The sequence below is a fragment of the Colletotrichum phormii genome (genome assembly GCF_030913505.1).
Source record: "Colletotrichum phormii strain CBS 102054 chromosome Unknown BDP81scaffold_27, whole genome shotgun sequence".
NCBI classification, from domain to species: domain Eukaryota; kingdom Fungi; phylum Ascomycota; class Sordariomycetes; order Glomerellales; family Glomerellaceae; genus Colletotrichum; species Colletotrichum phormii.
The window spans coordinates 26,149-41,805 of NW_026851469.1; the positions used below are offsets into that span (position 1 = coordinate 26,149).

Consider the following 15,657-nt stretch of genomic DNA (forward strand, 5'->3'; position numbering starts at 1 on the left):
TTGCGGTTGATAGCTGGCGGTGGCCGATTTTCCATTTCCAAACAAGCGCGTCTGCGACATCAAATTGGCTGTCCTGCCAAGCATCAGACGCCTGCTGCGATGTAACTCCAACGGGAAGGCAAACGAAAAGAAATTCAGGCTAATATGGGAGTGCGGCAATGGGCTGACCCTTGACTTTCCCGTAGCCACGGTTCCCTGACTATCAGGGCGTTCACCAAAGACCCTCGAATTTGAATTTCAGTATCGCACCGTGGGTGACTACTGGTGGAATATCCTCAGATCTCGGTATCTGGACCCAGACCTTGAAATGAGCTCGTCGACGCCCACCACTTGCGTACCATGACAACCTTTCTTTCTCGAATAAACCCTTTCTTCTGTTTCCTCCGTCTGCGCAGCAACCCCGCGCTCACATGCGACCATGTGGAAATCCTTGATTATAGGCCTACGGCGCAGGCGGGATGCCCACTTTCTCCCTCCTCGCGCTAGCCCAGGCACAGAAATTCTCGGAGCATCCTCCGAGCGCCAAGTCAGTTTGCCAGACATGGCCACGGCACTGCTGCTGTTGCTCCGTCTGACTTGCGCGGCCAGTGTGCCCATTTGGTACAGTGAGACACCAAAAGAGTTCTCAGCAATCTGCACATGACGCGATCGAGAGAGGTTGACTCCGGGTAAAAAGGTTGAATGGGTTTGCAGGAGATCTGATGGCCCGAACTGCTTGATGCTGAACGCTCACGATGATTTCCCCAACTTTTGCGAGTGTGGTTAGCAGCGGGAAGCACATCCTTCGGGCCGGCGATGCCACACCCCACGTGGAAAAGTTGACAATGCAAGACTATTCCAAGATCATGTCCGATGGTCAGACATCCTGATGAGAGCCACGACCGGAAGCTGAACGCCATGCAATGTGACCCCGGCTGGGAACTCGGCGGCGATGGTGGTTCGAGACCATCTATAAGTCTACGGTGCCCGTCACATGGAAGACGTCAGTTGGAGGTGATGCTCCAGTTGCCAGACGCGTGCGCATCGATCAGATAATCGATCATCACTCAATATCAGAGAGCCAAACATCATGTACGCCAAGGCTGTTCTCGCGGTTTTGCTGGGCTCCGGCCTCGTGTCGGCTCAGCTCAACACCCTTGCCGTCCGCGCCGGTCTGAAATACTTCGGCACGGCCGTCGATGAGCGCCGCACTACCACGGATGCCGCCTACATGGCCATCGTCAACAACACCGCTGACTTCGGTTCCCTGGTACCTGAGAACGGACAAAAGTGGGCGTACACCGAGCCTACTCAGAACACCTTCTCTTACACCTCAGGAGATGTCGTATGTGAAGCGCCAATCGCTGGGATCCGAATCGCTAGACTGGACGCTGGCTAACGAGATGACTTCGCCAAGATCCCGAATATTGCAAAGGCAAACGGACAGATTTTGAGATGCCACACGTTAACATGGTAAACCCCCCTCACATCTAGGTGTTGGTGGTGCGCAACTCTGACCAGGAACTAGGCACTCTCAACTCCCAAACTGGGTCTCGAGCGGATCATGGACAGCAGCAACTCTGACTGCCGTCATCAACACGCACATTTCCAACGTTTTGAAGCACTACCTTGGCCAGTGCTACGCCTGGGACGTCGTCAATGAAGCCGCAGCCGACGACGGAAGCTGGCGCACCAGCGTTTTCTACACTGTTCTCGGCACGGATTACCTCCCCATCTCCTTTAGAGCCGCCAGGGCCGCTGACCCCAACGCGAAGCTGTAAGTCAAAAAGGCATCTACCTCTCGCGACTAAATCCCATCACTAACGCAACGACTTAGCTATTACAACGACTACAACCTAGAGTACAACGGCGCAAAGACCAACCGCGTCTATGAGGCCGTCACCATTGTCCAGAATGCCGGCGCCCCCATCGACGGCGTCGGCTTCCAGGGCCACCTGATCGTGGGCTCCACCCCGGGCCGCAGCGCCCTCGCGACCGCCCTTCGCCGCTTCACCGCCCTCAACCTCGAAGTCGCCTACACGGAGCTCGACATCCGACACTCCAGCCTGCCCGCCTCCAGCGCCGCCCTCGTTACCCAGGGTAACGACTACGCCAACGTCGTCGGCTCCTGCCTGGACGTTGCTGGGTGCGTCGGTGTCACCATCTGGGGCTTCACCGACAAGTACAGCTGGATCCCCGAGACTTTCAGCGGTGCCGGTGATGCTCTGCTCTGGGATGCAAGCTTTAACAAGAAGCCTGCGTACACGTCTGTTTCGTCCGTTCTCGCTGCTGCTGCCACTGGTGCCGTTCCAACTACGACTTCTCGCGCGACGACTTTGATTACGACAACTACTTCTGCTGCTGCGACTACGAGTACTGCTGCCTCTGGCACGGGGCAGGTTCGCTGGGGCCAGTGCGGTGGTATTGGCTGGACTGGGTCTACTACGTGCCAGTCTCCTTACGTCTGCACGAAGTCCAATGACTACTACTCTCAGTGTCTCTGAGAATCTGCAGTCCATCAACCATGAGATCACTCTCTCTTTCTCGGGTAATGAGCAAGACGTAGGGAGGGTATGGCACTTTCAGGCATGGCGGGGTAGAGGTGGGGTTGGGTTCTGTAGGCCCTGTTGGTTGAACGAGATGTAAATACTTCACCTTCATGTTCATACTTACTTAGTACTGTCGAATCATGGCGAATGAATTCAACTGTGTACTCTCGTCATACACTCCTCTGGGTGTTGCCGGTTCTTTCGATGCAGTGTTTGATGTTTTGTGCAACCATCAACGTCACGATTGACAATCGCAGGGAGGCTCAGTCTTTCACGGGGAAAACACACTCAATCTCGCTCCCGAGCTCCCAGACTAAGCGTGTGGTTGTCGCTACCTCGCTTCAGGATGGTGACTACACGTAAGCATCGAGGTTGTAGCATGTTTGCCAATTGAATTTCCTGATATCATGCTGTACCTCGGCTCGTCGTCGTAGAGTTCAGTGCTCTTAAGTCCGGGAGTATAAAAATAACTTAGTTGGTAGAAACTGAGGTACGGATAGGCACATTTTAGAGACGTGAGACTGGAACCAGCTTCACGGCTAAATCAATCACCCCCCGTGGAAATGTATCATGTCATGCAGGGTAAACGCCGATGGTAACCTCCCTCATAGCCTATCACCGATGGATATTAGGAATTTGTAATGATGCCGCGGAAGCGGCGTAACACAAAGGGAGGGCAGCCAGGACAGCACAGGCTAGCTGAGGGGAAATCAAAGGCTATTCTGCGAATCTGCGATGCGATCGAATGACACGCGACGCCGGCGTCCCGGACGATCGGCAATAAGCATCTTAGTGCATACCAAGCACACTAACGCACATGTCTGCGTACCCTTAGGTTGGAAAGGGAACTAGAAACAAGCCAGCGAGCCAAGAAGAAAGTCTGTCAGCGCCTCCATCAGCAGGCTGCAGCAGAAAGAATGGAACCGATCTTTCAGTATTGTTCGGGAGGAAGCGTACGGAGTACATACGGATATTACGCTTGGCCTGCATTGTCCATTCACTGACAGGCTGTGCTACGCCGCACAACAGCATGGAAACGTCAGCTTATCTGACTCGCGCTTGCCCCGCGGGCAAAGGAAATCCGGACTTTTGGCCGTGGAGGGGCATTGGGGTTAGAACAAGTTAATCCAATTACATGTCTCAGTTTCCAAGAACAACCCCACTGAAGATTCCACCCCTCCTCTCTGCGTCATCATCTGAAGTGGCGGGCGAAGCTAGTCCTTTCCGGCCCAAGCACCACCGAGCTTGGAAGCTTGAAAGCTGATAGAACCACCAAAAAAACACGAACCCGTCCGACGGTCCGCGGCATTGACGGTTGCCCCTGGGCGTCGGAAGACTCCGTAAATATGCCGGCAAGCTGTCCAGACTGTTTCCACTCGGTATAGTGCCGTCTTAACTCCAGCTAGCTCCGGTTAAGAAGGTTCTTGATGACATGATGAGCGGAGGGAAATGGGTCCTAGCTCGCGGCATTTGTGGATGCCGTCATGGACCGTGGATTCGGAGCTTTGAATTCGAAAAGTTCATACATAAACTCAGTTCCCCTCCCAAGTTACTGCGAGTATCTCCTTGATCAATTCGCGCTCTACAAGCTTTAAAAACGAACATCGACTCCGATAACACCAAGTCAACAACACGAGCCAGCTTATCGCAGCCCAACACCACAACACACACATCATCATGTCTGACATTAAGTTCGAAGGATGGCTCGGCCACAGCCCCGACAGTGTCAATGGAAAGATGGAATGGGGCGCGTTCGAGCCCAAGAAGTGGACTGAGGACGATGTCGACATTGAGATCTCCCACTGCGGTATCTGCGGTTCTGACCTTCACATGCTCCGCTCGGGCTGGGCTGAGACCCCTTATCGTGAGTTTTCCCTCTTTACCCCGCCTCAATTCAAAACGCGGGGTTTCCAAGGACGAATTTGTCGATCGATCTTTGCTAACATGTGTCTCTTCTCTAGCTTGCTGCGTCGGACACGAGATCGTGGGCAAGGCCGTCCGCGTCGGCAAGAACGTGAAGCATGTTTCCATCGGTGACCGCGTCGGTGTCGGTGCTCAGGCTCGCTCCTGCATGAAATCCGACTGCCCCGAGTGCTCTATCGGTCGCGAGAACTACTGCGGCCGCGCCAACGTCAGCACATACGGCTCCGTCTACCCCGACGACGAGGGTAAGGCCATGGGTGGCTACGCCGACTACAACAGAACCAACGGACACTTCGTCATTAAGATCCCGGAGGGCATTCCTTCTGAAGATGCCGCGCCGATGTTGTGCGGTGGTATCACGGTCTTCTCTCCGTTGAAGGAGAACGGCTGCGGACCTGGAAAGACTGTTGGTGTCGTTGGTGTTGGTGGCCTTGGTCACTTTGCTGTGCTCTTCGCCAAGGCCCTTGGTGCCGATAAGGTCATTGGCATCTCCAGAAAGGCGTCCAAGAAGGATGAGGTCCTGAAGCTGGGAGCTGACGAGTACATTGCGACCGACGACGACAAGGATTGGTCCAAGACCAATGCCCGCTCCATCGATCTCATCATTTCTACCGTGTCAAGCGAGAAGATGCCTTTGCAACAGTACCTTAGACTCCTGAAGGTTTACGGCACCTTCATCCAGGTCGGTGCCCCAGACGGTGGCAACCTGCCCCCCATCAACGCCTTCACTCTTCTCGCCAGCGGTATCAAGGTCGGTGGTAGCGGTATCGGCTCCCCCTCCGACATCAGGGAGATGCTTGAGCTTGCCAAGGAGAAGAAGGTCAAGCCTTGGGTCCAGAAGCGCCCGCTCAAGGACGCCAACAAGGCTATTGTTGACATGGAGCAAGGCCATGCTCGTTACAGATATGTTCTGGTCAACGAGAAGCACGCCAAGTTGTAAAATTATCAAAAGGATTGGATTGGACTATGTAGATTAGAAGATGAATGATGAAATGATGATGCGTTGAAGTACAATTTCTGTGAATATTGTTGTCGAGCGTGCACGCGCTTTCAATAATTTCACGTCGCTTTCGACGTCGTATCGAAACATAAGACGAAGTATGAGGGTTGTAGGGACTTTGGGTTGACCAACTGCTGATCAAACAAACTTGGTACCGTACTTGAGCATGCGTACTTGATTTCTCAATCGGATCAATAGTTACGAAGGGTATAGTGGACCGTCAAGTACAGTAATACACGGCTGTTGCTTTTATAGTCAAGTGCTACCTAATCATATATTAGCGACTAGTGAACACACTCACTTCCCCCGCTCAGTTCCATCGGCATGTATGTCGTTGGTGACTCTCAGGCCATTGACAATGACAGTAAATTTAGAATGTGGGAGTTGGTCGGAAAAAATGATCAACTCGCGTTCACAATCCAAGTCTCCCTTAAATCCAAAGAGCGAAAGGTAGCAGTTCGATTGCCTCAACGGCATGGTTATGAATTAAATGGGGTAACCATCGGCTGATGATAGTCTTGTCGCTTGTACAAGTTTGGTTCTACATTATGCTGAATCATGGTACTCAGAGACGAGGATGATCATCTCAAAGGATGTTGTCAGCCATCTTTGCGCCGGGGTACTGTGCCTTGAGTCCTTCATCCAGACTCTTCCCGCCTACGGTCATATCCTTGAAGGCCGGGCAGGCCAGGTTAAGGATAGCCGCGCCAACGGTGTCAGTAACAAGCTTTAGAGGTGCCTCAATGATGGTGAAGATTGTAGACAGCGAGTTCGGAGAGGCAGTCTTAAGAATCTCAAAGACGAAGCACAACAGGTTGTTGCCTTCCAAAAGCTTGGTGAGATTCAGCACACCGCCGGTGAGGTCAGCTAGGTTGACTCCCGCAAAGCTGTTGACTTTTCCCATGTTTCCGCCAATGCTGTAGAGCGATACTCGTTAGCGTGATGCTTCTTCACTTATGGAATCGGATTGAATACACGTGCCTTCCCAACTCGGGGTACTTGGCGATCCAGGCGAGGATATCCAAGTTCAGCTGGACCAAGCCGTAGTCCACAGGAGTACGGTACCAGTTCTCTGGAATACGTTCCCAACCTCTGTTGTACGTGAGATTGCCCTCTTCACCCTCCACAGCGAAGAAGCTCTTCAGAGTTGCTTTGTCTGAACAGAATCAGCATTTTGCCCCCGTCTTGGATCTGGAGCTGATCACTTACTCAAGAGGCCTGTGGGGTTCTCGGAAGAGTGGTTTGCAAACAAGCGGCAAGCAAACAAGAAACCCGCATTGCGAGCAATCATGCCGGTAAAAGGACCATAGTAGAAGTTCGGGTTGGTTGCAATAGTCTCGTTGAAGCGAATAGAGGCTCTGTCGGCGAACAGCTCAAAGTTGTAATCACCCTCGCCGGATGACATGTCGTAGAAGGATTGGAACTGATCCATAACCATGGTGGAAGCGTCTCCCGTCATGTACAAATCGGCTCTGGTGTTGGATGAATCTCCCTCGATGATATTGTGGGAGCCATTCAGTCCGCGTGGCGTACCAAGGAGACCAATAAGATTGCCCAAGATGTTGTTGGATCCGCTGGCAGCGTCTCCGATGGAGAACCCTGGGTTGAGGGACAGAGGGTTTCCGACGAAGACAGTTCCCATCACTCCCAAAATCGTGGAAAGCTCCAATCCCATGCCAAAGACCGAGTTGATGGCAGCCGTGACCTCGACCAAGCTCGTCACGCCCTTGCGGCTGATGTAGCCGTGGTTCGCCAGGGCGTTCAGCCCTGGGCAGGGACCACGCTGGGCGCCGTTCTTGAAGTCGGGTGCGATGAACTCATGGTCGCCGCTGACATCGATGGGTGTTGTCAATGGGTCGAAAAGAAGCCTCTTCTCGTGTACTTCGTGGAATGCGCTGACGATGTGTCCGGAGAGCTTGGATGAGAGCTCTTCTCTGAGAGCATCAGCCGCGTATGCAGGGAACCCAAGAACGCCGCTGCTGAAGTAGGGCAGAATAGAAAGAGCGTAATGAAGCTTCATATTGAAGAAGCCAAGTCAAAAAGAGTGTGAGAATCGAATGATATGACGTGGGGTTGGAAGAGTGACGATGGATGACTGACGGTTGCCGGTGGGCGCGTGTCAATGATCTAGAGGTGGAGGATTTGAAATCGGAACATTATTCTTGGCCAGTCCCTTTTACTATGGGAGTTCGACGGGCCGCTGGTTCCGCGACGTGCGGAAACCAAAGATTGGGATCAACTTGAGTTGGCCTAATCGTGGGCATCGGAAGACTGCCGGCTAGGAGAAACAGCATGGGTGGGCAGTTATCGTCGGCTTCACTGTTGCGGCCCCCAAATCCCACCAGCACTTTCGCCTTCCTCATCATGCTAGGAAAGGATCTCTCCAGGCTCTTTAGCTGCTAAATCTCAGAATCAAGCCATTGGGAATCTGGTATCAATCTGTTGGAAAGCGCAACTCTCACCAGGGTGATAGTTGGGGGTTGCCCGGTTGGTTGCTGTCAAGAGAAACTTTACCAGTTTAGCTTCAATGCCCCCCTGGCCAGCATGTAACCCTTGAGAAATGAGCAATTGTCATATCGAGGCCGCCCGGGATTGATAACTCAAGCGATCTGCATTCAAATTCCCCGATGGCCCCATTTTTGAACTCTGAGGTCTCCAAAACTTTGACGGACTTTCCGGGAACGTAGCAAACTTCTGTCAACGTCTTCTAGTGTGAACAGTAGGACCTGTACAACTTGGCTGTCCACTGATCGGCTGGTAGGAACTTAGACTGGAGAAAAGCCCAGGCTTACAGAGTTGCATCAGGGCGCCGAAATCCACAGAATGCCGATTCGGGTTCTCACACTTCCCGAATAAACCGCACACCGCTGGTCGGCGCCCCTGCACGGTGCAGTGGTCCCGGTTCCATGGCTCAACGGATGCGATGTACGGAGTACATACTGACCATCCGCAAGACATCAGGGGCAGATTCCTATGAGCTCCAGCCGCTGGGGCAGTGTCAGACGCAATTGGGTAGTTGCTTGTCATTCCTTGTGTTCCTGGTCCCTATTCTAGCACCATACGACGAAGATCTCCAACAAAAACCGGGTATGGAATGCAGAAAGAATTTGAGAAAGAAACATCCACTGTACCGGGTCTCCGCGATTACTCCATCCCATCGCCTTCGCCGTCGCCTCACCACCTCTGAGCTCTGGCATCTCACCAGCCGTGCCAGCTCAACCCACAGTCCGTGGGCATGAAGTCGTGATGGCAGAGTCTAGGATGACTAGCATGTGGCCCAGTCGCAGGGTCTGAAACAGACCCCTGTCTGTCATAATTCACGATGCACCCCGCTAGACATGGGATCCCGGAAAGCTGACCGCTCCATATTTGATGTGTTTGGCAACGGTCTTTCAGGAGAAGAAGGAATGCGACATTCTCGCCTTGCCGCTTTCGAAGTAATGATGTGTAAAATGACTTTCAGAGAGGGTTACATAGACGATTAGGGGGCGTTCATTATGCACATGGGTAGATATACCAATCGAGCTAGTAGGGCTTGGTGATTTTCGCCAAGAAGTGGCAAAGACCAACAAGGACTCTCTTGCCATGGGAGGTAAGAAAGATCAGGGCCCGTCTGACGCAGTTCATTCAATGATCCAACGCGTCCCGTATCTGTTGATGGGCACCCGCCCACAAATCGAAACAAACCCTGCCGCCAGCTAACTTCCCAGAACCTGGTTTTGTCTTCGATGAAATGGAAACAATAACGTACGCCGGGATGTCGGCAGATGTGGCACAGATTCGGGGCCTTTTGGATCAAAAGATGAAAGAGCCTTGAATATGTTGTCGCAGCGCCACATGTGGCGCTGCCGGTTACTGCCGTACGATACCGCTTTCCACAAGCCGATTACCCGTCTTGTACGGTATATAGATATGACCCTCATACGGATCTTCCACTTAGAGGAATCAAGCCACTTTCTACTATACAAGTCTTCCACTTGCTACCTCGCTTTGTGATATAAGTCTTCATGCCAACGGGATTCAGTCATTCATTCCTCCTTCTCCGTCTCTTCTCCTTCCTTCTTTCGTCTTTTCGAATTCCGTCTCCTGCCCTCAAAGCTGGAACTTGAAACCATGAAGTTCTTTGCTTTTATTTTGTTACTTTCGGCGTGGTGTCAAGGCGTGTGGGGTCTGTCCAAAACAGTTGAGACCCCCGCGTCCACGGAGACTCCTCCGTTGTGCGGCGTAAGTCATAGATTCGGCTGGCTGCCGAAGGCCTTTTTGAACTGACATTGAAATAGTTGCAATGCATTCAATCAGTTACTTTGGCGACACAGCTATGCTCGCTTACCAACGCAACTTGCATATGCACAAACGTCGAGCTGAATGATAAGATTTCACTCTGTGTACACTCCAACTGCACTGTTCGGGAGGCACTACGTATGTTGATACTCGCTAATATTGACTGAAGTTTGACATGCTTACAAGATTACTAGAGGTTCAAAGCTACTCCAAGCATACTTGCGGCGCACCGTCACGAGATCGAACTGCCTTAGTATGGGTCACCGGAGTTGTTTTCCTTGTTCTTGGCCTTTTGGCGTTCGTGTTGAGAGTCATGGCCCGACTTTGCTTGGGTGGCCAGTCTTGGGGGCCAGATGACTGGGTTATGTGCATTGCCGTGGTGAGTCAACTCTCCTTGAGCCCTAGGCAAATTGTGGAATTACTAACAGAATGCCAGAGCATGATGATACCATTCAATGCTTTCTCGGTTCCAAGTAAGTCTCTCCAAGTTCAACCAGGATTTTGTGATGCTGACTCGTTGCCAAAAGTCTCACAAGTTGCTCTGGGCAAAGACATTTGGAATGTCCACCCTGACGACGTAACACAATTTCTCTATGTAAGTCTTTTTCTGCACGATTTCTTCAGTATCATGACTGACTTCCGATAACAGCTCTTCTACTGGGACGAGCTTCTCTACATTGGAGCTCTGCCGGTGACCAAAATCTCAATTCTGCTCTTCTATCTCAAAATCTTTCCCAAGAGAGAAATCAGAATTGGTTGCTGGGTCCTTATCGGGCTCAATGTTGCATACTTCATCACGTTCGAGCTCATCTCGATCTTCCAGTGCCGTCCGATCGATGGGGCCTGGAGAGCATGGGACAATGAGTACCCGGCAAAATGCAACAACATCAACGTCCAGGGTTGGGCCGCAGCGATTTTCAACATTCTTTTGGACTTGGCAACATTGATTCTTCCATTGAAAGAATTGTACAATCTTTCGCTGTCCATGAAGAAGAAGCTTATGGTTATTCTCATGTTCAGCGTTGGTTTCTTGTATGCTTGACATCTTTCCTCTTCTGGGGCATCTTGTGCTAACGGATACATAGTGTTACTATCGTGAGTGTAGTACGGTTGCATTCACTAGCCAGCTACGCAACTACCAGCAATGCGACGCGTAAGTTTCCTCTCCACGAAGCCGTGAGAAAGATTCATACTAACATTATTCCAGAGGACTATGTCGAGATCGGATACTGGAGCACTATCGAAGTCCCGGTAGGCATCATTTGTGCCAGCATGCCGGCCATCCGCTCTCTGTTCAGTCTGGTCTTCCCCAAGGTGTTTGGCACCACTCAAAGGGGCAAGTTAAACTACGCCAATCTTTCAAGCCAACAGAAGAATCTTTCCAACTCCCAGAAAGTTTCATCCAAGGGTTCATCGAAACCAGCCATCCAAGTACTCAAGGAGTTCTCGGTTAGGTCGAGACATCGGGACGATGTCTCATACGTCGAGCACGAACTCACGACTGGGCCTTTCACTGACCCCAGTTCACGCCCGTCATCAGAAAAGAAGCCAATTACTCCACATGAGTCTGTGTGAGTATGATGTCATGAGGAATTATACTGGCCGGCGTTCATTTGCCTTTTCTTATTTTCACTCCCTCATTCCTTTTCATGGTTTGGCAATATTTAGACACAGAAGAGGATCGATCCCGCTACCATTTTGTAATTCTGGCAGCATAAAGCTGCACTGAGATACCACATACGAACATAGAACATAAACATAATTCACACCGTCATTACGGAAGTCAAACCTTGCCCTGAGACTTTCCTGCAGTCCGCACTACCCGCCAGGTCAAAGTCCGAGACCCATGCTCCACGCCATCCAAATCTAGTCATGTTTCCTTGGAAATGTTTCTCTTGGTTAGCCCTACCCCAGACCTAGCTGTCGAGCTTACGGATACGCTAAAATCCCGAACGCCACTTGACGGGATGAAAATCCTCTTAATGGCCGTTGACCACTGCGCTAGCCAGTATGAGCGTTGAGCAGAAAACGTAAATGCTCGAGTGGAGCAAAGTCGTTGGAACATGGGTTGTTGTCAAGGGTCTCTCCTCAACGCATTGCCGATCTTTGCCCGTCTATGGCCTTCAAGAGGCTTCATGTCTTTCATTCCTATTTCGCCAAAACTTTCTCTACAGAGCATATCCCTCCGCCAGGGTCCCATTCTCATCTTCCTCCCCTGCGAAATCAATCTTTCTCGAAGGTTTCAGTGGCATGCAGTGGGGGCTATGCCATTTCCATCTTGGGACTTATTGAGGGTCTGGCCCCCCGTTGTATCTGTCATTGCGATCGTCTACCTTGCAGTTTTAGCCCAGCCGGGGGCTAGGAAGCGGTCCGCAGAAAGACTGCCCGCAGCAATGTCTGAGTCAACCTTCCTGCAGAGCCATTGTCAGAGCGCACATCGGCTTCCTCGCGCCCATAACCCTTGTTGATGCCGAAGCATCACGAATTGCACCAATGTCAGTCTAACGATGAAGTTAGTCTCATGTCTGCGTTGCATCGTCAGAATCAAGCCCTTGGCAGCTTTTATGCCAACGGTTGGTCTTGCTCGCAAGAAGCCTAGACAAACTTTCTGCTGCATGATCTAAGGTTTCTCGTGGCATTGCTTCCTTGTCGCTCATGGTTCTCCTCAAGTGACCAAAGTTGGATGCGGAAGCCTGCTCAACCTTGTATTCATTCAGTCCCAAATCAGTCTTCTTGTCCCATTCGCAATCCATGTATTGGAGGGTGGCATCGGCACTGAGAACTAACCCACTTGCCTTCTGCCTTCGTACGAATGAGCAGGGCCTGACACTGACAGGCTTGGGCTTTCCGTATCCATGAGTGCTCCAAAGTTGAGATCCTGGCTCATGGGAGAGGAGAACACAATTGCCCTCATGGCCGTGCCGTGGAGCAGTCCGCCAACCCGAAAAGGAGTCGTCATGGAGGACGATCAACATCAAGACCCGGTATCTTGAAGCGGAGCACGAACACGGCATCTCCTGAGCTTGTCACCTCGGACAATTCCCATCCCCTAAACTGGCAGTCTTCCGATGGGCCTCACTTCCACAAGACAGGGCTTGAATATCAGACCGCCTATCAACACCGCTTAGCTAATGGCTGACCTCTCCTTTCTTTTCCATTCGAGCTGTCTCATCACTGTCGTTGGCCCAGAATATCAAGCTTTCCAACGCGACTCGTCTTCGATCTGACTCGATGTTCTGAGACTTTCGTATCCATCCGACCCATTGTCACTCTCTTTTCACTTCCCAGCAGCCCGTGTTGCCAAGCGCCCAAGATGCGCATTTCACTCCTTTTCACACTCGTTACTGTTTTGGCCGACTCGGCCTCTTCCATGTAAGTGAAAGTCTTCATCGGCAGATTTCTTACTTAGGAACTCAAGAAGCTGACCTTGGCATTAGTGCTGTTCCATGGAAGACTACAAGACAACAACCACGTCATGAGCCCTTCATTGGTCGACGTGCCGCCAACACCACTCTTGATAACTACGACTATGTCGTTGTTGGCTCCGGTCCTGGAGGAGGCCCCGTTGCGGCCAATCTTGCCATTGCCGGCTACAAGGTGTTGCTGATTGATGCCGGAGGAGATTCGGGCGACGCATGGACGGAGAAGATTCCGGCTCTTCATCTTATGTCCACTGAGTTCGAAGACACGAGATGGAACTACTTTGTGAGTTTTTGGCGCGAAGGACTTGCTGGCAAGTGCCTTGACTAATGCCATGTAGGTCAACCACTACCCCGACCTTGACCAACAGAAGAGGGACTCCAAGATGACGTACGAGATGCCCGACGGTAGTTTCTACGTCGGACTTGATCCTCCAGCTGAAGCAACCCCTCTCGGTGTCTGGTACCCTCGCGCCGGAACGTTGGGTGGCTGTTCTCGCCACAACGCTCTTATCACCATCAATGCTCACGATAGCGATTGGTCCAACATTGCCACCCTCACCGGCGATGATACCTGGAGCCCAAGCAACATGCAGTCGTACTTCCAAAAGATTGAGAAGAACTTGTACCTGCCATCCAGCATCATCGGACACGGCTACAGTGGATGGCTTGGTACTTCGCTCACTTCTCTGTCACTCGTAGTCGAAGATCAGAAGCTTCTGTCGTTGATCATCGCAGCTGCTACTGCCATGGGAAAGAGTCTTCTTGGACTGCTGCTCAGCACCGTCGCTGGTCTCGGCCAGGTTCTACTTCGTGATCTGAATGCCCCCGGCCAGACGAGCAAGACTGGATTGTACCAGGTTCCGCTCTCGATGACTGATTCCATTCGTGGTGGTCCCAGAGACTTGATCTTGGATACAGCCAACGCTGTCAACGCTGATGGATCGCGCAAATATCACCTTGATATCAAGCTCGACACTCTGGTATGCCCACTTGATCCAGGGTTCCACGGGTCTTCATTTACTAACAGTGCGTAGGTCACGAAGATTCGATTTGATGAGAGTGGCGACACGCCTCGCGCTGTCGGTGTTGACTTCTTGGAGGGCTCCAGCCTTTACCGTGCCGATCCCCGCTCAGGAGCTGCTTCCTCAACCGGCTCTGGCAGTGTTGATGCTTCCCGTGAAGTCATCATCTCGGCTGGATCCTTCAACACACCACAGCTTTTGAAGCTCAGTGGCATTGGTCCAAAGGCCGAGCTCGACTCCTTCAAGATTCCTGTCGTCGTTGACCTCCCAGGTGTCGGTACCAACATGCAGGACCGATACGAGGCAACTGTGATTGGCAAGACCAACAGCGACTTTGTTATTACTAGCAAGTGTACCTTCTTGGAGACGTCTCCCGATCCTTGCCTCGAGGACTACAAGAACGGACTTGAGCCTATCACAAAGGGCGTGTACGCCACCAACGGCATCGCAATTGCCGTCATTCTCAAGTCCTCTGTCGCCGAGAACGAGCCCGACTTGCTCATCTCCGGTGCCCCGGCCAAGTTCAAGGGCTACTTCACCGGCTACGCCTCCGACTCGCTTGCCGATGCACAGCACTGGGCATGGATCATCCTCAAGGCTCACAGCAGAAACAACGCTGGTACTGTGACTCTGAAGTCGACCGATCCCAGAGACATGCCCCTCATCAACTTCAACTACTACGACACGGGCGTCAACAGCAACGGAGAAGCTGACAAGGATCTTCAGGCTACTTACGAGGGCTTTGAGTTCACCCGAAAGGCCTTTGACAGCCTCATCCCGCTCGACGGAAGCTTCCCCGAAGTCTGGCCTGGTACCAACACCTCCACAGAGGCAGACGCGAAGCAGTTCCTGAAGGACGAGACATGGGGACACCACGCCTCGTGCACTTGTCCCATTGGTGCTGATGATGACCCAATGGCTGTTCTCGATACCAACTTCAAGGTTCGCGGTACCAAGGGCCTCAGAGTCGTTGATGCCAGTGTATTCCCCAAGATTCCCGGATTTTACATTGCTTTGCCTCTGTATATTGTGTCTGAAAAAGCTAGCGACGTCATCATCCAGGAAGCCAAGGTGTCATCGGCTTAAGCACTCCAGAGCCATCCGTAGAATTACAGTAGTTTGTTGCGTTGGGCGCAACTTTGTCCCAACAGCACCCAAGGTTAAATCGGCTCAATATTCTGAATTAATAATTCAAAGATACCATCGTTCATTTCAAAAAGAGAGTTGCAGGGTTATGTGATGAATAGTCGGGGAAGTGACATGCAAGAAGCGGTGTCAGAGAAGAAAAAACGAATGCCACACTCACTATTCATGTTGTTTGTGCCAAAATGACACAGTCATCGTGGATAAGGTCATGACGAGGTTTGGATGATCTGTGATAAATTAATGGTTGCATGGTTTTACATAAAGGTTTTACTACTTGTCGCATTGCCTTTTTGCTTTTCCATGTATTTCGCTGTTCACTCAGTTTCTTGAGTCAA

At 51.7% G+C, this 15,657-nt stretch overlaps 5 protein-coding genes across 5 annotated transcripts; 4 read left to right on the forward strand and 1 right to left on the reverse strand.

Annotated features, from left to right (window-relative positions):
* Nucleotides 1-1,021: 1,021 nt before the first annotated feature.
* On the forward strand, nucleotides 1,022-2,789 carry BDP81DRAFT_410385 (family 10 glycosyl hydrolase). The gene is made up of 4 exons (XM_060589122.1): nucleotides 1,022-1,324; nucleotides 1,397-1,452; nucleotides 1,508-1,756; nucleotides 1,817-2,789. The coding sequence occupies exons 1-4, from the start codon at nucleotides 1,070-1,072 to the stop codon at nucleotides 2,481-2,483; spliced, it is 1,227 nt and encodes a 408-aa protein (XP_060439690.1). The 5' UTR covers nucleotides 1,022-1,069; the 3' UTR covers nucleotides 2,484-2,789.
* A 1,416-nt stretch (nucleotides 2,790-4,205) lies between these two features.
* Nucleotides 4,206-5,391, forward strand: BDP81DRAFT_399064 (zinc-binding dehydrogenase; the record flags this gene model as incomplete). The annotated part of the gene is made up of 2 exons (XM_060588537.1): nucleotides 4,206-4,392; nucleotides 4,490-5,391. The coding sequence occupies 2 exons, from the start codon at nucleotides 4,206-4,208 to the stop codon at nucleotides 5,389-5,391; spliced, it is 1,089 nt and encodes a 362-aa protein (XP_060439691.1).
* Nucleotides 5,392-6,037: 646 nt separating this feature from the next.
* On the reverse strand, nucleotides 6,038-7,471 carry BDP81DRAFT_465051 (oxidase; the record flags this gene model as incomplete). The annotated part of the gene is made up of 3 exons (XM_060594227.1): nucleotides 6,038-6,368; nucleotides 6,433-6,607; nucleotides 6,661-7,471. The coding sequence occupies 3 exons, from the start codon at nucleotides 7,469-7,471 to the stop codon at nucleotides 6,038-6,040; spliced, it is 1,317 nt and encodes a 438-aa protein (XP_060439692.1).
* A 2,093-nt stretch (nucleotides 7,472-9,564) lies between these two features.
* Nucleotides 9,565-11,490, forward strand: BDP81DRAFT_358480 (CFEM domain-containing protein; the record flags this gene model as incomplete). The annotated part of the gene is made up of 8 exons (XM_060586359.1): nucleotides 9,565-9,675; nucleotides 9,732-9,870; nucleotides 9,927-10,111; nucleotides 10,169-10,205; nucleotides 10,260-10,327; nucleotides 10,382-10,764; nucleotides 10,818-10,885; nucleotides 10,940-11,490. 8 exons carry the CDS (start codon nucleotides 9,565-9,567, stop codon nucleotides 11,305-11,307), a joined length of 1,359 nt encoding a protein of 452 aa, XP_060439693.1. The 3' UTR covers nucleotides 11,308-11,490.
* Nucleotides 11,491-13,045: 1,555 nt separating this feature from the next.
* BDP81DRAFT_475400 (uncharacterized protein) lies at nucleotides 13,046-15,262 on the forward strand (the record flags this gene model as incomplete). The annotated part of the gene is made up of 4 exons (XM_060594733.1): nucleotides 13,046-13,104; nucleotides 13,170-13,437; nucleotides 13,493-14,134; nucleotides 14,189-15,262. The coding sequence occupies 4 exons, from the start codon at nucleotides 13,046-13,048 to the stop codon at nucleotides 15,260-15,262; spliced, it is 2,043 nt and encodes a 680-aa protein (XP_060439694.1).
* Nucleotides 15,263-15,657: the final 395 nt, after the last annotated feature.